The sequence below is a fragment of the Passer domesticus genome, chromosome Z, assembly GCF_036417665.1.
Source record: "Passer domesticus isolate bPasDom1 chromosome Z, bPasDom1.hap1, whole genome shotgun sequence".
Classification (NCBI taxonomy): Eukaryota; Metazoa; Chordata; class Aves; order Passeriformes; family Passeridae; genus Passer; species Passer domesticus.
The window spans coordinates 62,814,799-62,842,794 of NC_087512.1; the positions used below are offsets into that span (position 1 = coordinate 62,814,799).

Genomic DNA, 27,996 nt, shown 5'->3' on the forward strand with positions numbered 1-27,996 from the left:
CTGAGGTTCTTAGTCATATTGAGTCATGCTGTTATCTTGCCTTTGTGTTCATTGGTGGATAAAAGCTCTTAGTTTCTGTCAAGAAGGGTTGCTGTCCTCCAGCCTCCAAACTTGGATGAGAAGTATGGAGGACACTGGTGACATGTTACTCTCCTCTTTAAATCAAGAATAGATGAGATTTATTTCATTCACTTTTTTGTTTTTGGCCTTGCAAGTAATGACAGAGACCTCACTAGAGCACAGCATTAAGTATAAAAAAGAGAGGGGGATAAAAAGATGAAATTGAGATATTTTTTGTTCTGTGTGTGTAAAACAGTGTATGAAAAAAGTATTAAACAAAAACAAAAATACTGGAGCTGTGCTGAAGGATTCCAAATGAGAAGTGTGTTAAATTAGAGTAGCTCAGTCAGTGCAAAACAATTCCCATGTTGACTGCTATTTAAGCCTGGCCTAAACAGCTCTCCATTTGAGGCCCATTCTCACCATTCTAGTGAATGCCCCTTGCTGATGTCAGTCAGACTTTGTGCTGTCACTGGAGGCTTTAACTTCACCCTGATGCAGAAATGAATGTCCTGCAGTGGAGAATTCCTGTGAGCACAGCAAGATAGGACAAGAGGAGAGATGAGGCATAGAAGTCTCATGAATTGCTCTTGTGGACAGTGTGTTCTATGTCATTTCACAATAAGTCCCAGAGCTTTTAAGCAATAAAATACATCTCTGTAATGACCTACTTTCCAGAGATACAAATTGGGGCAGGGGCGAGGGGGGATGTCCTTCTCTGCTCTTCAGCAAGAGATTGCAGGAACCATCCCTTTTATTAAATTTACTGAACTTACTGAAAACAGAATCTGTAAGTTACTCAAACTAAAAACCACAATATAGTGCCCTCTACTGAGGCATTTCACCTCTAAAGAGTTTTTGGGAAAGCTGTGGGAAGTTTTCACATTTACCAGGGCTAGCTGGTAATCGTAGCAGCTACACTGCTTCATTTTGTGCCAGATAACAGGCTCAGCAGAAGAAACATAGCACAAGTCATCAGAGCTGGATTATTTTCACCACTTGATTTTCAGCTCTGAGCCTAAAAATGCCAGTATGTATGCAATTTTTGTTTCATTAAGTTCTTTTAATGATTCATTCCTTTCTCCTTCTACAGCTGTAGGAAGGATAATCTGAGTTAGAAACATTAAAAAATAAGCAGGCAGGACTCTAACGGGAATTGATCTGTGTAAACACAATGGAAAACCATAATGTATTAGTTGTGTGAGTCTTTGCATGGGTGATTATGCTATACAGAACACTCTCATCTATTATCCTTTTGCATGTCTGTGTTACCTTTTTTTTCATTTTGGACTGAAGTCACTAAATTGTCTTCCTCATGCTTTATTGCTAAAGTTAATTTTCTCCTAAATTAATAAATAGAAATGAAAAGGGTGTGTTTGTTGTAGAAGAAGGAAGGAAGAATGCAACCATCTTGAAATTAATAAAAAAGCTCTTAAATCTTTAAACTGTGAGTGGCTGGTGCTTCACCCCCACATACCTCCTGCACACTGAACATCTGTATAAGACATCTGGATATTTGTCAGTTTTGAAATATCTTTGCCTGCACATCAAACATGGGCTCAGATGTGTTCTGGTACATATCATGTTCTCCAGTACTATCAGTAACAGAGAAACATCCTATAACATCTAATTATAGAAGGCTTAAATTTTTTGTATTTTTTACATGTCTTTCAATTTCAACCAAATTTACATAATTTTTGAAAATGTTCTGTATTACTAAGTCACCTTCAACTACTAGCAAAAAACATGCTGAGTACAGAGTTTTTTGCATTACTCTTTCAGCATTATAATGTATGGCAGACGTTTTGTAGTCTGTTTGAATGAAGTATCTTAATGTTCAACATAACCACACCTTTAACGTTGCTTCTTGTGAAATGGCGGACTCGATTCTTGTTTATTTTATTGAAGAATGTATTCCTTTTTTCCTCTCCCTCTCCTGTTTTTACTCTAGTTTAACTCTTAATGGGTTTCTAAGAAAAACCTCTTAAAAACTCTTTCCTTCTTCAAAACATGATCATAAATAAGAATTTTGGTGTTAACAGTTTAGATTTTTTTTCTTTAACTTACAATATGTAGTGGGAGACATTAAATTAAGAAAATATTGCTGGACTGTAGTTTTTACATTAAACGAAATATGCAGTGTTTTCTACATTGGCAAAGAACTTAGGAAGCAAGTTTTCAAATAAATCTAGGATAAATTCTCCTGAAATTTAGTCTAGAAGCATGTCAAAAGTTGTTGATTTATTATTATAATATGTCTAAATTAGATTTTAAAATTATTATTTCTAGAAGTTACATATATGCATATTTTTTAAACAGCTTAACATTTCTGGATACTGAATCTGTTGCAACAACAGAACCAGTAGGCATAAAACCAATGTATTTGAATGACTTTATTTTCCTTACGTATATAGAAAAAAAATGTGTTCACAATAGGTAGCTTAGGTTTCTGTGTGTTTGGTGGTTTTTTTACCTTCTGAGTGCTACCATTACGTCCCAAAACTGCTCAGCTACAGAGTCATAAATAGATGTTATTCATAACAAGAGCAGGTGGCTAATTAAAAAGATACTGTAGAAGGTGTTAGGAAGTTTTGCAAACCAGTGTTAATTTTTTTGCGTGGTGTCAAATAAAAGCATAATTGTATTTGTAAAATTTTATTTGTATTGGGCAGAATTATTCAATAAAACTAAAAGTAGCTTTATCACCTCTGATTAATGGATTTTCAAAAATAAGTTCTGCTATATGGATTCCAATGTCAGTGCAATCTGGCATGGCTTAATCATGGCTTCACTACAAGCTCTCCTCTGTATTTTGACAGGAGATTTCAGGAATCAATCCCAATATTTCCCCCCAGTCTCTATAATTGCCATGGAATGGTGGACATGTAGGGCTATTACTCTAGCAGCAATGCAGAGTTAGCCATCACTTCCTCTGATTCTCACTTTTATCTGATGAGAAGTATGTACACAATCATTTTGACAGTGAATAATTTCAGAAACACCAAATATCCCTTAAAGAACAAATACCCATTTCACTTCCCTTTTTTATAGGATGGGAATTCTGGGGTGTGCAAGACCCCTTGAAGCCTGAAAAACATCTCTTTCCTCACTCCTCTGCACCATGTATTTACGACAGCTCCTCCCTGGCATACCACTCTTCTCCTTACCTCATGTAAAATTCTTTTGGCTTGTCTTCTTTTTTCATGTGGTTTATCTTCCTTTCTTTCATCTCCCCATCTTCTCCCTCATGGCCCCAAGCTCTCTATTTTCTTAATAAACTAAGCTAAAATAGTACTGTCTCCCCGAATTCTGTCACACACCCTCCATCACCTCCCCTCCCTTCTTATTTCAGAAGATATAATACAAGATTAGACCTAAAAGAAGTCAGCCTCAGTGCAATACCCTTAAATTATCAGTACTGTTTATAACATCTGAATGTTTAAAATAACTGCTCCTAAGATGCTACTGGTGCTGGGATTTTTTAATTTTATTTTATTTTTTAAGAATAACCTAATTAATGAATTTTGTTTTCTGCTTTTTGCATTCTGGCACACTCTGGAAGAAAACTCTCACAATGTACATTTAAAGCTCCATACCTGTAAAACAATGAATTGCTCCTTTTTGTTTCACCCTCTACCAGAAGCTCTTGTTCCAGATTTATTTTATGGAAATTGAACCAGATCCTTACATTCACACAAACTGTTCATTTTAAACACTAAAATTCCTTGGCAGAGTGAGGTTAAGTTTTAACCAAAATTAAAGATTACCCTATTTGTAGACTTTGAAGGGGAGGACTGTGGCACAGATTCTGTCTTCTCTATCCTTTTTGTTCCAGCCCAGGTCATGATGTGGCTACAGGGAATTTTAGACTCCAAGTTTTTTTCTCGCTTTCAAACAATCTCCAGTATCCATGCATACATTTTGCGGAAAAGTAGTACAAGGGAACACAGCATGAAATATTTTGGACAGAAAAGGTGATACTTGTTTATGAAATCTTTAGGCAAGCTGGTTTTATGTATTCACACTTTTTCTGTCATGGTCTTCATGCACTCACTCTTTTACATGCACACACACCTACACAAATGCACGTACTTGCAAGCACCAAGATGTGTGTGTTCCAAGGGAACATGCAGGTGTTTCCATTTATACCTACTGCATTCATACAACAACTTTAATATTTCTGTAAAAAATCTACAGTATCAAATAATGAAGTATTTGGGGAAAAAAATCTGGAAAACTTTGCTTTTTTTTCTTTCTGCTGTACAGACTATGTCATAAGGAGAGGTAAAAAAGTGAATCACCTGTATTTTAATGTAACACATATCTCTGCTCTAAGATCATAGTGACTGTCACTTGAGTAGAAAAAAGGCTAGGTGATAGCAAACATTCTCCTCTGAATATAACTCATCCGTATTTTTGAGTATGTGATCATATTAAAAGACACAGAAGTCCCAAATATGGGAGAGAATTAAGCTGCTAAAAGAACATCAGTACCATGGTAACTATTATTTCCAGAATTCACAAGTTACAACTGGAGTTAAAAAGATATCTGCCACTAATTATGGAAGATTCTTTGTATGGGCTAATGAAATAAAGTCCAAGAAATCAATTTTTAAATTTTTTTAACCCAGTCATTAAAAAATTTCAGTCTTTATGCTTAAGACTAAAATACACTTTATTTTTCCCTACATTGAAAGACCAACAACTTTTTCTTGCAGTGTAACATTTACTAGTTTAAGGTTTATAGTTAGATCATTAATTAGAAACAGCCCCAATAGGCTCTTTCTTGGCTTTGAAGGGTGCATAAAGTAATGCTTTTTTCTACTCATTATTTAAATTCCTCCAAAGTGCTATAATCAAAGGAATGAATACAATAGAGTAGTGTTAGTGGGTTTATTTTGCAAAAGTTTGCAAAGGTTCAAGTGCTAATCTGCTTAAATATGTATGTAGCTCCAGAGGTAAACTTACTAATGCAGAGCAAGTAATTATTGTATTCAGGGTTTGTGTCTAATAACACTTGGACTGAATACAATGTCTAAGATCAGGCTTCTCATCTAAAACACTGGTGATATGAAAATCAAACATTGAATAGCTGGCACATTAGTACTCCATGTAGCAGTACTTGCACATTCAGCAGTACTTCATGAAACTCCAATAAAAATCACTAGCAGTTCTACTGGCTGTAGGTCCCAGTGCTTTTTGGGCCAAGACCTTCATTTTATTTGAAAGAAAATGTTATGACAATCAACTCAATAAAAGTCAAAATCTTTATGTATGTGAATAATAACTGAACTGTTAAACTTCCATCTGCCAGGTGTCAGAAGTAAGAATAACATTAAAAGATTGTGAATTTCCTCTTATATAGACTTAACAGCTAATAGGGGTTGGATCGTTTCAATATTGTTCCTGTTCATCTCTTCTGCAAAGAATGGTGTTTGGTAGCCCTTTGAATCAGTTCTGTGGTCACTGCCATTCCAGCTGGGCATTAAGTCTGGCAGAGTGTCTAGGAGAATGAAGGCAAGCCTACAGCAATAAAGATTATGGTGTGGTTATTTACAAAGGGGAATGAATAACTTTTCCAGGTGAGATAAACCAGTTCTATTTATCAGAAAAATACACACCCCATTCAAGCTTGGGAACTGTCAGTATTGGAAGGTTTTCTGTGTGAAGGGGCATTGAGGTGGCACATACTAGGAATTCTCTTTTAGACATAAAGAAAAGTGAGGAAAAAATTGCTTATGTTAACCTTCAAGATTTCCAGAACTTTTGAAATGAATATCTCTACTCCTTCCTTAAAAAATTGAAAGAGCATTGCAGGGGTCAGAGAACTTCTGTGCACTGTACAGGAAAATCTGAAAGAATAATCAAAATATATTGTCCCTCTCTCTTTTCCTAGAAGCTTTACTTCCTTACTTGCAGATATTTTTATGAATTGTGTAGTGCTCTGCTATTCAACCATTTGTATGACAGATTTCTACAGGGGGAACAGAGCAGTGAACCAGTTATGATTTGGGGCATTAATAGTCTAAAAGGAAAAGGCAAATGCAAAATCAGAGAAAAGACCCAGCCTTAAATAGACTAACCTGGCACTACTTCTGTTCCCCTTGGCATTTAGTGTTTTGCCCCTGACAGCCAACTATATAGTCATCAAAGATCTCTTACAATTTGATTCACAATTAATTCAGCAATCCAAAATTATCACAGAGTGGACTTCAGCATTACCACACATTTAGGCTAGTGTGTCCCAAAGCTTTGCATATATTAACAAAAATATAATTACAAGAGTGGGGTTCAAAAAAAAAGGGATAAATATGCACAGGTACATCTTTGTTTGCTTTTTTTTTTTTAATTGAGAGGAATTAATTCAAAGACAGAGTGTAAGGATGAAAACTACTCCTCACAGTTGCAGATGTTTTTCTCCATGTTGGTCACATGGCAAACTAATACACCTGGGGTTTTTAGGCAAAAATATGGGGTGACTGATTTATATGCTGAGGAAACCCACTCAGTTTTCAAATACTGACCTGGGTTTTCAAAGCCAAGGAATAGTACTAAGATTAATCTCAGCATTGTGCCTTACTTAGTGACTGAAGGATTAAATACTGTGGACTCATATTCACACAAACGTGTTGTTTAAGGCTACGCTCATCATTCAGGTGGCTGGTGAAAGCATGATTTATTATAATGACTGTGTAAAGATAAACTTTAGTTCTTAAAGAAAGTGTCATTTTTAGAACTATAACATCAATGCAGGGTGACCCTAATGTGGGAATAACATGCAATAACTCCATGATTCAGAAGGCTGACTAATGGCTTCATTAAGCTATACTATACTACATACTATACTATACTAAACTCTATACTACTAAAGAAAAACTGATGACCCTTTCAGACAGTCACAACACAGCTTTGACCTAATTGGTCAATCAATCCAAACAACCATCACCAGACTCCAATCAACAAATGATTCTTTGGTAAACAATCTCCATAACACATTCCACATGTGCCAAACAACAGGAGCAGTGAATAGAGGTAAGAATTGTTTTCATTCCCTTCTCTGAGCTTTCTCACTGCCTTCCCCAAGAAAAATCCTAGAAGAGAGAATTATGTCTCTCTCTCTGTTCAGAAAATGTGAATACCACAATAACTCTCCTTATTCTCTTGAAGTTTTAAATTGGTGAAGAAAAATTACTGACATTTGTATCTAATAATTTAGCCCAACCAGAGGTCACCAGTGTGACCTTTAAGGTGCCTTCCAACTCAGATAATTCTGTGATTTGATGACTTGCTACATTGACTTTTTTACTTGTCTCTATTAACTGATATTTGCATATTTTAAACAAAACCACAAATATTGTGAAGATATTGGGTGCACCTTGATATTTTTGTCTTAGGCAAGATGCCTAAGAGTAACACTGCTTCCATACACATCCGAACTCTAAAGGCCCCTCACTTGAAGGCAGAATGAGCATCTGTAATGGCACAAAAATTGTTCACTTCTTGGGTTACAAGCAAGTTTTATGGTCTAAGCATAAATATGTTGTGTCATCAAATGCTGTACTACCAAGTGCCAAATGTGTCTTGAAATGAATATTCAATTTAATGTTTATGTAAAAATAAGCTAAAATCCAAGCTGAGCAATTCTTTGTTTTGTTCTGAATTTGTTGCCTGTTTTTTTGCATAATGAATGACAGCCCAAAATACTGTGGACTTTTTGTTCATGATGTCTGCTCACTTTCTAAGGTATTTCAAATGTTTCTCACAATGTTGTAGTGGAGACTGTGAACTTTTGTTGTGAACAGATGGGAGAAAGAAAAACTCAGTGTAATTAAAACTTAAATGTTGAAAGTTTGATCTTGCAGCCTCTACTCAAAATGAGTTCCCTGTGTAAGGAGTTCAGCTTGAATAAACACCACACTAAAGGCTTCTAAGAAACCATAAAAATTTTCCCATTGTTTGTCCTTTCATGCTTCAATGAGGTGACCAGGCATAATTTGGAAAAAGAAGTTATTAATCACCAATGTTCTATACTGCTTCTTCCAGTGGTGACCCAGAAAACAATCTATCTGTTCTCAGTGTCAAGGGTGCCTAAACACTGCAAGGCAAGAATGAACAAGTGGCTGAGACATTAGAGGCAATTTAAAAAATAGACATTAATAATACCTGATTCAGTTTTCAAGTTACTGTGACACACCAGAGGTCACTTCAATGTTATTTTCCAGAAATAAATTGGCAACAGTGCTTTTCTATTTAGTCCATTATCCTATGATGATGACTCAGATAAACATAAAAATACAAAGTTCATTTTCTAGTGATCTGGTAGCATAAAGCTCTACCTCCACATCTTTCAGATTGAATGGAAAAAAATAAACTAAAAAACCCCAACATTTTCATCCAGTGCTTGGGCTGTTTGTAACAAGAAGCCTATTCCTGTTTAGTTCATAACTTTTTTTTTTCTGTGAATATGTGAATGATACAAACAACAGTTAACTTCAAAGGTTTCACCTATAACCTTCAAAACCTAGAGACTGCTATTGATTTGTGCTTTAGAAAATAAATTGTACTATGGTAATCTCCAAAAATTTCAATAGAAATAGCTTTATGACCTAAAATGTGGAATTTGAGACATTTTCATGGCACATTCAGACTATCAATTCTAGGTGAGTTTCAAGGATGATTTTGTTGTCTGACTTTCAGAAAAGTGTATGATCACCTTCAGTCTTTGTGCAAGCAAGTTATGACTTGTTACTCCTTTCAAAATCAAATTTGTATTTTGTTGGGGTCTTGCCAATCTCAGAACATTCTTTCATTGAACTAAAGAATACTTTTATTAGTATCCACCAAAAAAGTATTCGTATAGGATTTATCTGTCTCTCTACAATATTGTAAGGTATAAACAAATAAGAAAAACACTTGTGTTAGTTAGAAAATAAGAACAGTATGCAGCAACTCTGGTACAAAACTTCTAAATACAACTCTTGCCAGCTTTTGATTTCAGTGTTTTTAACTTCCTTAATCAAAATTCTGTAAATTGAAGAATAGAAAAAAGGTCTTCCACAGTGCAGGTTATAAAAAGCAGAGGTGTATGATCCACTCCTAGCAGTAGACACATGAAAGAAATTATAACATTTTTCCCATTTTAAGGGAAGTGAATAGTTGACAGCAGCTCTTCCTGTACTAGTAGAAAATTTTGAGAGGAATTTGTTTACTAAAAAAAAAGTTTGGCAGAGTACTTGGCCTTTGAAAAATGTATATTTTATATTATGATCAACACTTTGAAAAGGAACCTCATGAGCTTGAGGCAAAAGCAGAAGTACTTTCAAGCCCAAAAATAAGTTGTCTGTGCCCTACAACGTCATAGCAATGGCAAACTTGCAAAGATGACAGTCCCGCAGAAGACTCTCAGTAACAGCTCTGGCAGCACCATGCTGCTGTGACAGCAAACTGAGTACACCTAAAGCAGATATACATACAAATAAATTCTTCAATAACAGGAAGTGGGCATCAAAAACTGTTCTCAGAAACACGGCAAGGAATAGCACGTTTTACATGGTGCTTGTGACTGCTTTTCTGTTTCTTGTACCATAATTATGAAATATCCACAAGGCCTTCATTCACAGGCCTTTCCTCAAGACATTCTTGCCAGACCCAACAGCAGCTGGGCATCAGCTTTCCTGATGTCACCACTTTGTGTTAGAAGATGCTAGGATCTCTGTATTCCTCCCAGGCATCCTGTCACTGCCTTTACCTTCTGTACGCTTTTCTTTACATCTGTGTTTTGCCCTTATCTTCTTGCCCTAATTTCCATGCAGGCCTGCCTCCTGGTGTTTTCTTGAATTCCTGAATTTCTTGCTCATCAGGATGGACTGCTCTGGAGCGTGGGAAAGGAGACCCTTTCCCTGCTTCCTTCAGTAACAGTCAACTCTCTTGCTAACCCCTTCTAACTTCAGGTGCTTGTGTTACAGGACTCTTTCAAGCAGATTCATGAAGAGGCCAATGTCTGCTCATGCCTGGATGTAGTGTGCCTCCAGCAGACATTGGGGTGGTTGAACATCCCCCATGAGCACCAGGACCGAAAAATGTGAGGTTACTTCCTGCTCTTTGCAGAGAGTCTCATCCATATGACTGACGAGACTGGGAGCATGAAGTTCTCTAGTCTCAAGGACAGAGACTACAGGGAGTCTGAATTTCTGCCCCTGACTGCTGAATGGGAAGGTGTAGAGAAGACAGAGCCAGGCTGTCCCTGAAATTGTTTGGTGAAGGAACAAGTGGAAACACATAAATGTTTGAACATGAGAAATTCCAGTTAGGTGTAATAGAAAGCTTTTTGACTGAGACCATGCTTAAGCACTGAAACATTGTCTAGAGGAGCAATGAAATCTTCAGTTCTGGGTTTTTTCAGGACCTGATTGGACAAAGCCCTGAGCAAACTGATGTACACAAACCTACTTTAGGGAGAGGCTTGGACTAGGTGACCTTCAGTGGCCCCCTCCAGCATAAATCACCCTATAACTTTTGTCTTGTAAACGGAACGTGAAAAGAAAGTTTTTCACCAGTCTTGAATGACTGCTTCCAAGTCTCTCAGTAGTTCAAACTGTTCCAAACACTTCAGTGGGTCTTGGACTCTGCTCAGTTAGAAGACCTAAATCAGACAAATGTCACCACCCTGTCACCACCTGTTGACATGCCTTCATGTAGTTCTTGATAAATATTTGAACATACTAATGAATGACTGTGAAGAATAAGTTTGTAGGTGGAATGAGAAGGGCTGAAATGACAATATCAGGCAACTGGATCCATAACATGCAGTCATGTCCTTATCTGCCAGGAATGAAAATACTTTCTTGCCAGGTATACAGTGTATTGATAAAGACCATAACAGCAGCATTCAGAAGCATGTGTGGAACAGCTTTGTGGTGTGTCTAATACATACGTGTGTAAGAATATGTGTAATGGTGTTGGAAAACAATCCTGTGAAGTGGTCATTAAGCAAACACATTGCACTAAAAGTTGACAGGTCAGATAAAAAGTTGAAACTTTTGACAATTTATATAAAAGCTGCCTGGAACTTAGATTGTCAGATTCAGTCTAATCATGGACAGAAGTAAGAAGAAGGAAGATGTTATCTGTGCTAAAGATTTAATCCTAACATCAGAGGAAAAAAATATATATTTCTTGTCTGTTGATGTGTGAATTGCTTTTTACAAAATGTGTCTTTCTGATGCTATTCAAATGATCTGTGCTGTATATTAGATTTACTGAAGTTTAATTGCTTTTGGCTATGATTTTGCTCTATTTCAGTTTGAAGTTTGCATCTTATTTTAAATAGCTTTTCTATTTTTTACTGGGTTTGGTATATTTGTTTTAAATAGGAACATTTTTTGCTTTTCTCATATTTTACATGGTACTGTGAGCTGAATTAGTAGTATAGTGTTGTCTGTGTAGGTAAAGAGATGAAGGCAGCATCCTTCATATTCCAGCTGGCAAAGTGTTAAACAAGACTAGGGACAAATCAGTAACACAAACATGTTTTTATCCTGTCCTTCAATTCTTTTGATTTCTTGAGATTTCTGTTCCCCATTGTCCCAACAAGAATCCATAAGAGCATGTTTTCTGAGTTGTATATAATTTGACTTTTTAACCTACTTACAAATTTTTGTGAGATTTGAAAATCACTAGATTCCTCTAAAGAATATTTTAAGGAAAACATGGGATTTGGGAAATTTGACAGTTACTACTAAGAGATAGAGAAGACATCAGATAAATTAATCTATAGATTAATCCATTAATGTATTAAATTTTTAAAATCACCATTAAAGTGATATAGCTAATTAACACAATCAGCAAAGCTGACAAAATGCTGATGTGCCTCAGAGAGGAATAAATGAAGATAAATCATTCATGACAATAATTCACCCAAATGAAGTAACTTGCTATTCTAGGTATTGGAAAAACAGATCCTCCCAATAATGCCTGTCTCCACCAAATGGAAGTCTGCAGTGACTAGGGGTTGCACAGCATTAGACTACCTAAAGTGACAACAAAATCCTTAATCATTTTCTTCCAACATGTATTTAATAAGAGTTTAGTGTGTTCTTTGGAAACTCTGACCCAGCTTTTTTGTTTAATATTATGACATTAGATACACTGTGAGGAAAATGTAATGTATGCTTTCATAAATCACTTAAACTATAACTAGAATAATATCATTCATTATGTCATAACATCTTTTTAGAACAGAAAGTTAAGCTACTTGAGAAAGGAGCAGGGATATGTCTGAGTTTGCCAGTAAAATGGTCTTTCAATAAATCTTTGTAAGAAGGGCTAAATCATAAATGAAAATCAATGGTTTAATACCTGTAAAACACTCACTGTGTTTTTAATCTTACCTAGAAAACAGAGATTAGCTGCCTTGTTATTTCAGCTGTGGAGACTTGAGCATCCTCTCCCTTTGGGAAGAAAAATCAGCAGTGAGCTCGGAGTGCAGAGATGAGGCAGATTTCCTCTGTGGCACTGCAGCAGTGTCCTGTGCTCAGCATGCACAGATGATGAACCCCTGTGTTTGTTCTTAAGTGCCTGAAAGGGCATAATGAACCAGGACCCTGACCAGGACTGCAGGAAACCCTTTTGGTCTTCGTAAAGAGACTAAATTTCAGAGCTGCTCCTTCTTGATCTTATGAAAGAAAAGCAGGCCACACGGCTCCCCAGGGTGTGTCACAGTACAACAGGTACTATGCCATCTTTCCCTGACTTGGTGTTTTCATCCTCTGATATGTAAACCGTAGAGGAAAATGCTTGGTTTAGAGCGGAGGCTGTGCAAATGTGACTGTTGCTAGACATCAAGGATGAACGTATTTTATTATAGGGAGACTACTAATTTATTTCCCTATAATTATTAACGTAGTGTACTTAGAAAAAGCCTCCTGACGCGATTTTGGCACAATCTAGACGGGAGACGAACAGGTGTCATAACTTGTCATGTCTGAGCACAGTACACCTACTCGTCCCTTTCTCTTTCTGCGCCTGCTTTCTAATTCACGTTGCAGACTAAAACTTCGTTTTGCTGCGGGATAGGCCGCCTGCCCGGAGCCCCCGGGGCGGTCCCTCGGTGCGGTCCCTCGGCGCGGTGCCCGGGGCGGTCCCGCGGCCCGGGCGGTGCCGCCCCGCCCCAGCCCGCCCCTCCCCGCTCCCGCAGCGCCGATAAAGCGCCCGCGGCGGGCCCGGCGGGCTGCGGGGCTCAGCCGCGCCGCGGGCATGGAGCAGCGGCGGCTGAGCCCCGGCAGAGCCGAGCGGGGCAGCGCCGCCGAGGGCGCGGCGAGCGGCGGCCGAGGGCGCCTGGCCGAGTCCTGGCGGCGGCTGAGCTCCCGGCGCGGCTCCAAGCGCACCGGAGCCTCCTCGCCCGCGCTGGCGGTGAGTGAGCGACCGCGGCCGCGCCGCCCGCTCCGGGCACCTGCTGGCTCCGGGGGCTGGGGCGGGGACGGTGAGGAGCAACCTGTTGCGCTTCGGGAAGAGGGATCGCCTTTCCCGTGCGCTGAGCCTGACTTTGTAGTTGTTAACAGATGCGGGTCTCCGCTTCGGCTCGCTCCTTGTGCTCGCTGCGGGGCAGCCGCTCGACTAGCTCCGCTCGGCCGGGAGCGCAGCTGGCGTGGTGGGAAGGTCTGCCTGCTACTCGTGCTCTCGTTGTGCAGCTGAGGGGGGCAGCGGTAGCAATCGTAAGCGAAAGACCCGAGGGCATGTGGGCAGAAAGCAGGTTCCTGGGAACCAGAGGTTTTCCTCCAGGGTGGGTGTCCCCTTGTTGCTATATCTGCCTTCAGCCAGATCGATGGGATGTGTTTTGAATCTCTGGGGTGCGTAGGCAAACATTTTAATGGAGGTGCATGCTACAGCATAGGTTGCAAGTTAGGAAAACTAACATCTTGACCATAAAGGGAAACTGAGAGAACAAATTTGAGCACTCAAACAGAAGTGACATTTATTAGCGTGCATGATGGCCTGTCTCCTTGGGATCAGAATCCTATAGGTAAGTGCTGAACAAACGCACAAAAACACAGATTTTGGAAGAACTTCTCACTGTCCAAGGACAGTCTCAGTTCTCGTGTGCTTAGAAACAGCATTGTGTATTCCTACCTAAAGCAGACTGGCTGAGGTCTGGAGTGATACACCTTATCCAATAGATCAAATGTATAATTTTGAAAATAAACAAATATTTCTAAGCTTTTGACCTGGGAGTAAAATGACCACGGGTTGAAATTCAGTAGGGAAAATAGTGTAAGTGTAAAGAGATCTACGGTATAAAGGATGTCATGGCAACAAGAAAGCATCATACAAAGTAACAACATTATCTTGTGGAGGGGAAAAAGGAGTAGCATTGTATTCATCTGTACCATGCAGTGGATTAAAATACTGTAATTTAGGGTGGGGTTTTGGAGTGGGTCTTTTTAATAATACACAAACTTTGCAATTAGATGGCTTAAACCCAGATAAGGATTATATGGCTAGAACTCATCAGAAAAATGCACAGTGCAGTTGAGGGATGGGGTTTATTGGTTGGTTTGTGGGGGTTTTTGTTTTGTTTTTTTGAGGGCTTGTTGAGTTTCTGTTGTTCTAAACAAAGTTGTTGTTCTTGTGGCTTACAACTTAGATGAATTCTTACTCCAGTCAGAACCCTGAATCAGATTCAGGTTGCAAGTGTTTCACCTAAATTGAAAGGTTGTATTAATTTTTGCTTAATCTTTGCTTTTCCACAATCTTTCTGAAAGGAAAGATTTTCCTTTTTTCGACTCAAAAGTAGTACTATATTGGTGATTTTTATATTAATGAATTTTCATTACATTAAGCCCACTAAACTTCATAAAGTGCAGGACAGATGGGAATGACAGATTCTGAATTTTTTAGTTTGGTAATTTGCTGGGGGTTTTTTCTCAATTTTTTTGGTCAGTTTTTTGAAAATGTTAGGGGTTTTTTGTTGAGAATGCGTAACTATTAGTTTGTCTTCTTCATGTATGCCTTTTTTTTTATGAGAGTTTTTTTAATGAGAGAATAGGGTTTCTGAAATCACATTTCAACACTAAGAATAAATCACTTGGAACTACTTTCCAAAGAAAGTAGGCAGAACATAGTAATTCTTGAGACATTTTCCACCAGCAGCTTTTTTTTCCTTTCCCACTTGCACCCACACTCTCCCTGGGAGGTGGGGGGGGGGAGGGAAATGAAGTGTAATATTTCAGACCTTGTAACATCAGTGTTTGGTCTCATCCCCCCAGCTTTGTCCCTTGAATTTCTTCTTTTTTGTGGTAACTTCGGTTTGTCTGCCACAGTTTACTTTTTAAAGCTTGTCTGAGGAGAATTTTTGGGGTGCAGTGCTGAAGGAGGACTTTGGTACAAGTGATGGTATGCATGTGTACTTTTTGGTTTTTTTTTTCCCCAAAAAATCTATATTTTCTGGCTTTCCTTTTTTTTTTTTTACACCCTTGTAGAAATTGTCGATACTGATGTTTCACACTTATTCATTACTTGTTACATTTGTACTGAATAATCCCAAGAGTTGGCTGCTGTTTTATTACTTTGTTAATTCCTGAAGAATAATTGGTAATATTATTTCTTTACCAAAATGATCAGGAAGGGAGTTTGTGGGGGTGGAATGGAGGAGTGTTAAATTTTATTTACCTTGTTTTGATATCAGTGTTTCAGTGATAGAGAAGAAATTGCTATATTGACAGGAACTGAAGAAGTGAAGAGTTTTTGAGATAGAAAAAGTTTGCAAGAGCCAATGCTGCCTACAGGACACACGTGGCTGATTCCAAATGATCTCTAGCTGTGATCTTTGTTTAGAATAACCGTGCTTTCATTTTGAGTGAAGGCATTACATATTGAAGGAGTGAAGTATGGTTATAGCTTTAGAAATTAAGCCTTTTCTGCTTTTTTTTTTTCTCTCTCCATCATCTACTTGTGTAACTCTGGAAAGGGAAAAGAGTGTGGAACCCCCCTATTCAAACTGATAAAAGTTTTGCCATGCAAATCAGCAGATCACATTTTGGATCACGCCTAATTTCTGCCCATAGAGGGAATTGTTTTGGCATTTTCTGCCAAGACCTCGAGATTCATGTGTACTTGCAGCCTCTGAATTATGTGAGTTTTCTAACCCATTTTCAGCAGATGCTTCACAGTGTTCTAGTTCAATAAAAACTGAGATAACTGGCTGCTCTGCTCTACAGTTTCTGATCACAGCAGATTTTTCTATTTTGTTCAAATATTAAATTGCTTCTGAGGTGAAATTTCCCCCAGGATGTTTACAGTAGCTAAGATACAAAATGACAAGTGAGAAACATAAGAACACATGATATAAAACTTTACTTTGCTGTGGCACCAGTGAAATTATAGCTGCGACCTAGGTCATTGGTCCTGTCTCGCATGCTGAGAATCAGATGTACAATGTGCGAGTACAAATGACTGAGAAGAAGTAATCTGTCCCTTTATGGCAGAACAGAACTCTGTATGTGGGTGAAGAACATTATATATACAGGTGTAATCCACTGAGTAAAGAGCTGAATTTCAGATTTGTTATGGAGCAGATTGAATAAAATTTAGTTTGACCTCTGAATTTCGTATTTGTGAATTTGAGAAATCTGATGTCACTTTCCCTTTCTCATTTATGATAGCAAAAGCACCTTTGCCATGAGGCTGGCTAGTCTGGTGAGGAGACTGTTAAATTAGCAGTGATGTGGGAGGCACATTACAGCCCTGAGTTTTATGATAAAATGGTGGAGCAAGGACAGAAAGCAAAAGTACAGGGTGTGGGAGGGACAAGGCAAAGCTTGGGCATGTTGAAGTAAGGGTGCAGAGTGTGTACCTGTCTGCACAGTGCTTGGGATTTGAGCAGCAGGGGCAAGAGCTGCAGCATTGCTGGGATACCTATGGTGTGGTAGTGCTGTGATTGATGGAGACAAGCCCTTCAGGAGAGGCAGACAGGGAAGAGGAGTAATAGGGCTGTCCTTCATGTGGAGGAGCAGCTCAGATGTGTAGGGCTCAGGTCAGTGTAGAGCTTGTGGGTCAGGGAGGGTTTGTTGAGTGTTTTGGGATGTGTTACAGGTCACTGATCAGGGTAAGGAGGTGGATGGAGCTTTCTCTGAACACCTCCATCCTCTTTGGGAAATGTAATACATCACAGAACCAGTCATCCAGGAGATTGCTGGAGGTTAAGGAAAACATTTTGTCACTGGATGGTGCTTGAAAAGCACACTGTGACCCTGTCCATACAAGGCTGACTTGTTTGCTCATTTTAGCTATTGTATAATTTTTTTCCAAACAATAGCTGAAATATATTTGAGCTACTTTCTGCTGGCAAGAAGAAACAATGTTCTTACAAGAATTTATTGCTGCAGTTCTGGATGAAGGCATGGTGGCGCAGGTGCTGTAATTGCTGGTGATGAGGGGGGGGTGTCTGCATGCCCCTGTCCTAAAATGAGTTTGTCCTGCAATCAAGGAATTTGTGTGGCACGGTGTGGCTTGAAGGCCAAGTCATGTGTGCAGTCTAACACAGCACAAGTCAGGGTGTACTCAGATTACCTGGTGTGTGGATCACTGACTCCTTGATGTACAATGGTCTTCCTATCAGGATCCCTGTAGGAGAAGGTGATGCAGTGACAGCAGACATAGATAAGGCAGGTCCTCACCACCCATGTCTGCTGGGCCTCTGCACTCACTGATTTGGCTGCAGGAGGAGAAAAGCTGGTCATCAGCCTGAGGCAAAACCAAGGAAGGAGACCTCCTGGAACCCACATCTGGGCACTTGAAGGAGCTGACAGCGACAGGAAACAGTGAGTAAGGATTTACCAAGGACCAGCCGTGCAGGATCCAGCCCTCATGCCTTCTGCAATGTAGTTGGGATGAGAGGAGAGCAGTGAATGCCAACTGCCTTTGCTGTAGCCAGGCTTCTGTAGCTGGGCTGTGGCATTGTAGTCTGGGTGGGATGATGTACTGGTGGGGGTGGAGTAGTGGTGGAGCCAGGGCTGGGGGAAAGTGGGCTTTTTCCTGGCTTGGGGGTTTCACATCCCAACTGGGTGAAACCCTGAGCCACCTGATCTGTCCCTATCAGCAGCAGCTGGAACTAGACACCTCCCCAAGTCCCTGCCAGCCTGAGTTACCTTGGGATTGTGTAAATCTACATCAGAAAGTCCTTTGAGAACTAATTTACAAGATACTCACTAGAACAGATAGTAACTGTTGCTTACACTTTGTCTGCTTGAAAATCTTAGAAGCATGCCTAACCCTCATTATCAGATGTGAAAATACACTTAGGAAAAATAAAAATGGTAGTTCAAGCCCAGGGCAAGGACTGGTAGAATAATTTGTTAATACTGTAAGATGGAAAATAACATGCTGTCTCTGAAGGAAATATTTATTTTTGTTGTTAATTTTTTAAGTTCTTGGTAGCAGAAGGGAGACTAACTAATCCTGTGCATGAACAATTTGTCATGTATGACAAATTGTACATTTTGTCTAGCTTTTATTTTAGGCAGATGCTTCTTTCTTCTTAATTTCTGCAACTTTAAAGTGGTTTTAAAAATTTTTATATAGTATATAGCAGAGTGCTCTCATGTTTTTTACATTTGTTTCTGCATGCCATGGATGAGCAGCACTTTTCCTGACTGCTTATTTGGATGATTTAGTAATAAAGGTAGAAAGTATGACTACTTAAATTTCACTTCAAGTGAGGTTTCCTGAACTTATATATGAGGTTGCCTTTTTTTAGAATCTCTCCTGAATATATTGCCTAGTGTCTCCCTATGGCTGGTCTCCAGTGAGGAAACCTGTCAAGAAACTTCCTATAATAGACCAGTCCTAAATACTTGTCTGAATAATTGATCTTGTGTTTGCTCCTTTAGTGGTGGTGGGAAAAAAGTTATGTTCTATGCATTACTTCTTTGGTGCATATGTGGACTAGTCTGTTAAGTAGTATGATTTTTAAAGGTTAATAATTCATTATGATTTTAGGGATTAGGTTATTATCAGAAATAAAAATGTTTTTGCTTTCCTGTTAACATTTTTGTTAAGATATTCTCTAATTGAGAATAATATCCTAGTACTGCCTGATGCTGGACAAACATTCATAAACCTCTATGATTAGTATGAAGTGATTTTGAAATAGCTAATTTTGTTCTGAAGGAAAAATTTCAGATTTTGGATTTAAATAATCCTGGAAAATGCTTATGTAAGACAACCCTCAGAAGTCTCATCCATGCTAATTTATTCTATGACTTTACCTTTCAAGAGTAGTATTCTGTACCTGGTAGAGCAGAGTGTAATAATGCTGATTGCAGTCATATGCAATGCAAGTCATTGCAGAGCTATAATGGGATTTTTAGCACTAAAGATAAGAAAATCAGGAAAAAAATTTCCTAAACCAAATGAAGAGGGGAAATGAATTCTCATTAAAATAACAGAACAGTAGTTCAATTTCCACAATTCTCATCTAGTTGTCTCCCCTGAAAAGACATAAAGGAATGTTATATTGAAGGCATAGCATGTAAGAAAATCCCAAAGACTGAAGTTATTTTGCTCTTTTTCTTCCTTTCTTATGGAGATAATAATCATTAATTATTAATGTATAGCCTATTCTGTATCTGAAATGAAAGTACATGTATTTCAAAAGAAGGTGGTTGTTTAATAATTAGAATGATAGAGTCAATCTTCATGAGCAGAATTTAAAAAATATTTGTAATTGGGGATTTCTGGCTTTATCTGATTTACTTCTTTGGGTCCTGATGATTTTTAAGAGGTGGCTGACCTCCCTTTTTATTTTTATTAAGAGATTGATTTCCAGAATATCCAGAATCAATAGACTTCTTTAAAATCTTGAGCACTTGCAGTTGTACGCTGGATGTGGATAAACTTGTGAGCCTGAGAATTGCTGATGTAGGAGGTGCTGTTGTCCATGACCAATCCACAAAAGGCAAAACACTCTTCTGAAGGCTTGCTTTCCTGTAGGGTTCTTATCTGTTATCTTTCTATACACCGGCTCAGGTCCTTGAAAATAATGGAATTAATTAAAAAGAGTAATATCTTTAAATTACAGACAACACTTAGAAGCAAGAAAAAAGAAGAAAAAAACCCCAAAACAGTGTAAGGAGATGAGAAAGCTCTAGACCCGTGACACAGAACATGAAAACTTCTGTCTAGATAAGGGGACAATTTTACCTTTCACTTTTTTTTTTCTCTATGATTTTGTTTTTGCCATAGGATGCAGATACTGTGAGGCATGTATGTAGGCTTTTGGAATTTATATTAGGTTTATGAGATGTTTTATTCATCACAACATAATACAGAGAAGCACTTCTTAATCTATTGGAGATGGTAATATTGGTTATGAAAGCAGGAGCACATTTTAACTCACACAACTTAGTCTAACATTGGCTGGGCAGTGATAGATTTGTTCTGTTATAACCTGTTTTCTGTGTAGCTGAAAGCAACTCTTTCCAAACATAATTTATTTCTTCTGATGAAGCAGCATTTCAACAATCCTGTGACATTTCAAAATGACTGTGGAAAGAAGAAGAGTCTTATTATTTCCTGGTATAGGCATTTTTTTCCTGGTATTCTTATGTTCTTTTTGCTTTTAGATAACATAATTGCTTTAATGACATAATGGAAGTGTTTCATGGAGAGTATTCAAAATAGGTAATCTCCTGTTGCAATTTTTTAAAGTTTACTGTGAAGTGCAGAGAAACTGACATGTTATGAAACCCTGTGAATCATAGTGACTGCAGAGGTGAAAGGAAAATAAAATTAATGTTTTGTCTAAATAAAAAAGCAAATGAAAAGTTTCTGCTTATTATTGCCAGATTATAAGTGCTTGCTCTCCAGAAATACTGTAATAAGAAAAAGCACTTGATGATAATATGTTAATCATTACAGCTATTTATTCTCTCTTATTTTCTAAGTATTTCTCCTGAGTGATTAATTGAATATACTCAGTTGGAAGGGACCCATCAGGACCATTGAGTCCAATTCCTGGCCCTTTGCAGGAGATCCGAAGAATCACACCATGTGCCTGAGAGCATTGTCCAAAAATTTCTGGAGCTCAGGCTTGATGCTGTGACCACTTTCTTGGGGAGTCTGTTCCAGTGTTCAACAGCTCTCTGAGTAAAATAAGGCGTTTCCTGATACCCAACCTAAACCTCCTCTGACACAGCTTCATGCGGTTTTCTTGAGTCCTCTCACTGGTCACAAGAGTGAAGAGATCAGTGCCTGCCTCTTCATTTCCTCTTATAAAGATGTTTAAGAGATCTCTCCTCAGTCTCCTCTTCCCCAGACTGAAGAGACCAAGGCACCTCAGCCACCCCTTATATGGCTTCCCCTCAAGACTCTTCACCATCCTCCTTGCCCTCCTTTGGATGCTCGCTAATGTCTGTTTCATGTCGTGGCACCCAAAGCTGCCCCCAGCACTCGAGGTGAGGCCACCCCAGAGCAGAGCAGGTCAGGACAATCCCCTCCCTTGCCCAGCTGGTGATGCTGTCTCTGATGCCCCCAGGACATGCTCAGCTCTCCTGGCTGCCAGGGCACTGCTGGCTCACATTCAACTTGCCATTGACAAGGACCCCCAGGTCACTTTCTGCAGCACTGTTCTCCAGCCTCTCATTCCCCAATCTGTGAGCACAGACAGGGTTGTCTCATGCCAGGTACAGAATCCAGCACATTCATATAGTTGATGATTGCTCAGCTCACTAATTTCTTGAGGTCTTTCTGCAGGACTTCTCTACCCTTAAGGGAATTAACATTAACCTTCCAGGTCAGAGTCATTGGCAAACTAATTATGCCTTTGAATCCTTTGTCCAAGATGTTGAAGAGAAGTGGGCTGAGGAAGGAGCCCTCTGGAGACCCGCTAATGAGCAGATTCCAGTGTGATGTCACCTCAATCACCACAACCCTTGATGCTCAACCCATGAACCAATTGCTGACTCATCAGGTAATGTTCAGCTGTCTTCTGGACGTCTGGTCTGGGAGGAGAGACAGTTTCCAGGGCTTTGCTGAAGTCCAGAAAAATTGCCTCTGTTGGTTTTCCTAGATCAACTCAGTGGGTTATCCTGTTGTAGAAGGAAGTCAGTTTTGGTAAGCAGGAGTTCCCCCTAATGAAGATGTGCTGGCTGTCTCTGGTGACTGTGTTGTCCTCCCAGTGTTTTTTCAATACCTCCTCAATATCTTCAAAATAATAATATTTTCCATGGTTTTACCAGGCACTGAAATGAGACTGAGAGCCTGTAGTTTCCAGAGGCCTCCTTCTTGATCTTTTTGGAAATCAGAACAGTTTCCAGTTTCCAGTCAGCTGAGACTTTTCTGGGTTCCCAAGACTCCACAATCATCGAGGAAGGCTTTGTGATGGTGCCAGCCAGCTCTTTGGGTATGGTCAGATGAATCTCATTAGGCCCCATAGGTTTGTAGGGATGCAGCCAAGTAGTTTAAAAGCAGAACTAAGGTGACTCTAACCTGGAATGCTGAAATTGCTTTCTCATTGGAAAAGCTGATGAGTTAGAATAAGTTTCACTATTTGCTCTTTTTATTTTGAAGCTTGTTATCATGGAGAGTCCAAATTTGTAGTAGCTTTACTCATTCAGATTTCCCTGCTTCTGCAGTGTAAGCCAACTTTTGCCGTTAAAGGTTTCCTGGACACCAGAAGTTCTTAACAGTCAGATGTGCTCCCAGGTAATTTTGCTAATGGTCTCTCAAGAGAATAGGACACAAGAGAGGAAATACCTGTGACTGGATGACTTAGAATTTCAAAGGGCCTGGAAGGAAGCTCTGTGCTGTCAAGAAGTTGTCATAGGAAATGAGTAAGACTATAGTAGTGTCAGAAGTTGTAAATGAAACTTGGAGTCAATTGGAAAACTATTGAGGCAATGAGGCAGGCAACTGAGACTTTAATGAGCTCAGCAGTGAGGATGGATGCAGTGAGATTCACCTCACAGCATTAACTTATTTGTTCTCCCATTCAGTTATTAAAATTGTGACAGGGCTGCATTTGATTCAATATAACTGTTTTGAAGATGGCAATCTTTTGGTTTTAGATGTGCTTCTTGGTTTTGAGTAAGCATTTCCCTCATGTCTAGGTATTAGAGAGTTATTTTAAAAGTTATTATTAAAAGACATCTGTCAATCTCTTACATTGACAATGGAAGAACACAGGTGCTGTGTTGTATGAAAACACAATTGAATCAGAATTTGAATTTTCAACCCATGTGGACAAGAGCTAAAAAGTCTCAGATTCATTTTTGACACAATGTGTTTGAATTTGGTGGGATATGTTCTCATGCTGAGCATATAAAACCTTTAAATATAAGAATGTGAAAGTCTAGGGGTACTATAAAGCTGTTATGGGTTCATAAAATTAGTTTACATAAGCCATTAAGAAGTCAGGCTCCTTAGTTATGATTGTTCTCTGTAAGCAGATTTGACAACCTTACTAAAAGTTAAGGTAGTTATTTCTCTGGAGTACGGAGAGGCCATTTGAGATGTCTTGTTTCACCCTGTTGCATCAGGCACCTCTTGATGCAAATAGAGCAGTAATAATTTAGTCCACTGTCAGTGTTGGAGTGTGACAGTATAGAAGCCATCTCATATTCCAGCTAGGGTGACATTACTCGACTACAAACAGTTACGCTGCCTACAGTTGCTGAAAATCTAAGCTGAGTAATTAGGAAAATGCAGAATACAAGAGGTGGGTTGCAATGCACAACAGTCTTAATGGTACAGAAGAAAGTGGTTTCATTAAGTGAGACACAGTGCTGTTAATAATGTGGGTTTTCTGTGGTGGTTTACAGAGAGTACTACTAGCAAAATTGCAAATCATAGAAGGATATTATTCAAAACATAACTAATGAATATCCTTCCATTAGTAGATTATCAAATAAGTGTTGGATCTTAATTCAGTAAAGAAACACGTGTGATTTTGGTTGATCAAGGTTTGGCTTATAAAGGGTTTTTCTCATTGTTATGAACAAGAGGTTTCTAGGCTACAGAGATGCTGGTTTGGATTTTTTTCCCCTTGCAGTCACAAAGTAATTACTGCATGCCAAATAAACAATGTCTATGAAGTATAAGCACAAGTTACTACTTGCATACCTGTAACTTACTGAGTGCAGCATTGCTCTTTCCTTGTGGTACCTCAATGAGAGAGCCATAGCAAAATAGAAGCTTTGTACAAAAATGTCTGTTAAGCAGAAGTTTGCCTTAACTATTTAATTGGTTTTCTTGAAAAGGGGGAAGGATAAAACCCAACATCCTCACTGCTGCATGCTTTTGGAAGGGTTTCTAATTCAAAGAGGAAATCAGATTCCTATGCATGATGACTTAATTTGGCTTAAGAAAAAGTGCAGCTCATCCAGCTTCTGTAGATTGCTTTTTGCACTCACCAAAATATTCTTGTGCTTCTCTTTTCTTGACATAATTACTTTTCCCTCCATTTTATATTTTGTCACTCAAAGGACTGTCTGAAACTCCCACAGTTCCATGTCCCTTTCAAGGAATTAATTGTATTTTAAAAATGTCAGGTTTTTCTTGGAAATCAGTGGTTTGTCTGTGTGTGCCTTTCCTGGACTGTTCTTTGCATGAGTTAGCTATCCTATTCTTTCCTTCAGACTCTCTGCAACACTGAGACTACCATCTCTATGCATATTTTTCTCTTCCCACTCCAATTTTCATATATATATGTGTGTGTGTGTGTATGAATGTGTGTATACAGATATGCATACAAAGTATTTTTGAAAGATGAGTCATAAGGATGTATTTATATATTGCTATTTTTGAAGAATAAGCAGAAGTACTATTAAAGTGAGAAGCATTGATGGGCTCATCCCACTTTTTAATTTGGCTTCTTATCTATAGACAAGTACAGGATGCCTTAAGCAATGTCTCTTTACCGCAATATCTCCTACCCACTAATTTTTTTTTTTTTTTTTTTTTTTTCCTCACAGCCTTTCCTCCTTTGTTTCATTTTCTTAGAAACAGCAGTATATTTCATATGATGCTCAAACTGGTACCTGGCTCTTTCTGAGTCAGGCAAGTTGTACCTGCCAGAACTGAAAAATGAAAAGATCTGCTACTCCTATGCCTAGCTGGGGGTCTTATGACATAAAACAAGCCATTTAATATTGAAACTGTAGGCAAGGCTTAAAAAAGGTGCCTGTCCAAATATGTGTTCTGTCTGGTTTTTATCTCTTTTCTTTATTTATTTTTTAACTTCTGGCAAAGGTCAAAAAAATAAAGTGATGAATTTGTATAAGGACATTTCCAGCTGCTCATTTGGCATTGTAACAGGATAGTAAATGATTCTCATTTCTGGTCAAAAAGTGAGATGGTCTCTGATAGAACTACTCTCATAGTTAATATTATTTAGTGTCATGATTTTGAGGGTAATCTTCTGTTTTGTGCTGGAAATACAAGGTGTGTTCCATTTGCATAAAGGTTAAAATATTTTAAATTTTCTATTGGCAGCGAATCTAAAAAAAAAAAAAAATCCTACCATCTCAAAAGAGTGTTTTTCTTCACTTAGTAATGTAGCATTAGAAAGGTATAGCTGATTGTGCCTCCTCTGCTAATGACCCTGCTGCATATGATGCTGTTACTACAGGCAGCCAGGGAGATCCTGGTTTATTGCTATGCTGTTTATTGGGATGGGTGTTCGACTTGCAGCTATCTCAGTAGAGTGGATGATAAAGGAACACTTAAGTTAAATTGAGAAAACTGAGGATCTTTCATTGTTCCAGTAATCTGAGTAGATGAGGTGCCCATACCATCATAATCAGAACTAAATCACTGAGAGTATGGTCTCAGGTTCACTCTATTAAAATCCTTAAGTGTTTTCTTAATTTGTTTTATTAATGGCTGAACTTCAGTTGCTGTAATTGCCAGGCCTCTGGATCTTGATGTTCCCCTTAAAGAGAAATCAATGCTCTGCTGCCAGATAGGGAGATGATAAATCTCAAATTTTATGAGGTAAATCAGCTGTTAAAATGTTGATTCTGCTGGAAACATACTGTTAGTGTGATAGCTGTGTATTTATTCACACAGCACTTAAAATTTGTGTTAAGGGCTGGTAATGGACAAACAGCTGATTCAGTGCATAATGAAGTGGATATGAAAAGAATAGCTAACGATTACCTGGGAAGTATTCTACTTGCCTCCACCTGTCCTTGTTCAGTGGAATTTGTTTTTATGGTATTTTTTAGATATCCCACAGCTATTTTTCCATTCAGAGATCCAGCATATCTGGGTACACATGCAGGTAAGGAATCTAGCACATACGTGATAGATCTGCTAGAAAGCAAGTGTTTTCAAAAGTGGCTTGTGTATATGAGGTACATTTGGCATCTGATGCACTTAGACTGCTCTGGGCTTTCATACATGTGAAACTTGTAAACTGTTTTACACACATCAACAGCATGAACTGTTTTATTCTTGAAAAAGTCACAGGTCAGGGCAGTTATGGTTCTCACTGAAGAATGAACTTGTTGTTCATCCCCAAATTTTAAGCAGTGACTTGGTATATTAGGAATGCATCCTGTTGGTTACTCTAAGACTCCTGGAGGGCTAATGCAATATGGAATAAATAGGACATTTAAAGTCTCTTACAATTTTTTTTTGATACCAAGTTGCAGCAACCAGCTCTTGATTTCTTAAAAACTGCTCTGAGCTATAATAGTCTTAATTTCAGTTAGTTTAAAGTTCAAGGCAAGCACCACTATTTTCTCATTGCATTTAGGAATGTTTTTGTGCAGATGATGATATGCTTTTTCTTTGCCTACTTCAACATGGCATGAGGAATGTGAGAGGTCAGAAATTCTGGCCTAATCATTTGCTTATTTCATTGCAAGAGATCTCATAATTGAACTGCTGAATTGTTACCCCCAGAGAGGTAAGATGAAATTAGGAAAGGGAATAATAATTAAAATATATTTTAAAACATGATAATTCAAAAATTATTTTTGTGGATTTCAGAGTCAGTAAATTTAAAGGGTGTGGATGTTACAGAAGTAAATGCAACTTAGAACTTACTTTAAAAAGTGCTTAAAGAAACACTTACTCTTGATATATACTGTTATTAGTTTTTCATTTGTAACCTTGGAAATATTTATGACAGGATTCCGTAATGAATTTGGAATCTGTCAACAGATGTCAACAACAAAAGAGAAGAAATTCCAGTTAATCTGTTCTCAACATATACCTAGGTTTGCCCTTTCAAAAAAGCTTTTGGGAGAGAAGGGAAAAAAAATTTATATATTTGAAGGGCTTGTCTCATGGATATTTTCTCTCCACAAAGAGAACTGAAATTTTGTTGAACACAGTCATCCATTTGCCAGACACTGTGGGATGTGTCTGAGGAAAATTGGCAAAAAAAAAAATTGAGATTTTTCGTTACTGTTGTAGAAAAACACACAGTTAAGACATGCATAAATTGTACAGGCTACCTATTGCAGCAAATGGACTTAGAAACAAAAATTTTTATAATGAAAAAAGAGCTCAATGTCAAGTCAAATGTTTAGGCTATTCAACTCTGAATCAGAGTATTTCTGTTGGAATGAATCTTACTTGAGTGTGTGCAGTGTAAAGTGTATACCTGATTTTTGTATATTGCATAAAATTTTCCTTTTAAATGTAATTCCACTTGACAACGTCACATGAGAACTGATTCACACACGTCGATATACAAGATTAGATTATAGCCCATAGTAATAAATAGTTTTGTTTCAGCCTTGTTGGAAAACAGCTCCTGGCTTGCAAATAAGTCTTTAACAGAGCTCTCAGAAAGAGAGCGGAAATAGTCTGTATAAGCAATGTGGGAGAACAAATATTAGTCTTCTGGGTTTCAAGGGACATATGTGCAGAATGTGGTTTCAAAGTCTCTTGCCTATCATTTCTTCTGGCTTTTTTTGCTGTTAAAAGTGC

At 38.4% G+C, this 27,996-nt stretch overlaps 1 protein-coding gene across 6 annotated transcripts in view; it reads left to right on the forward strand.

The window, feature by feature from the left end:
- The window catches only part of TRPM3 (transient receptor potential cation channel subfamily M member 3), a 404,729-nt gene that overhangs the window by 14,339 nt on the left and 362,394 nt on the right, over positions 1-27,996 (forward strand). For 3 of the 6 annotated variants that reach the window (XR_010354336.1, XM_064405782.1, XM_064405783.1), the window contains exon 1: positions 13,250-13,470. The exons of 1 other annotated variant lie outside the window; for it this stretch is intronic. Coding sequence is in view for 4 of the 5 variants with exons in the window: in XM_064405782.1 (XP_064261852.1) it covers positions 13,315-13,470 (156 nt within the window). In the remaining variant the exon portion in view is untranslated. Of the gene's footprint in view, positions 1-13,249; positions 13,471-27,996 lie in introns of those variants that run through there. 2 more of the 6 variants (XM_064405786.1, XM_064405788.1) reach the window with 1 other exon arrangement.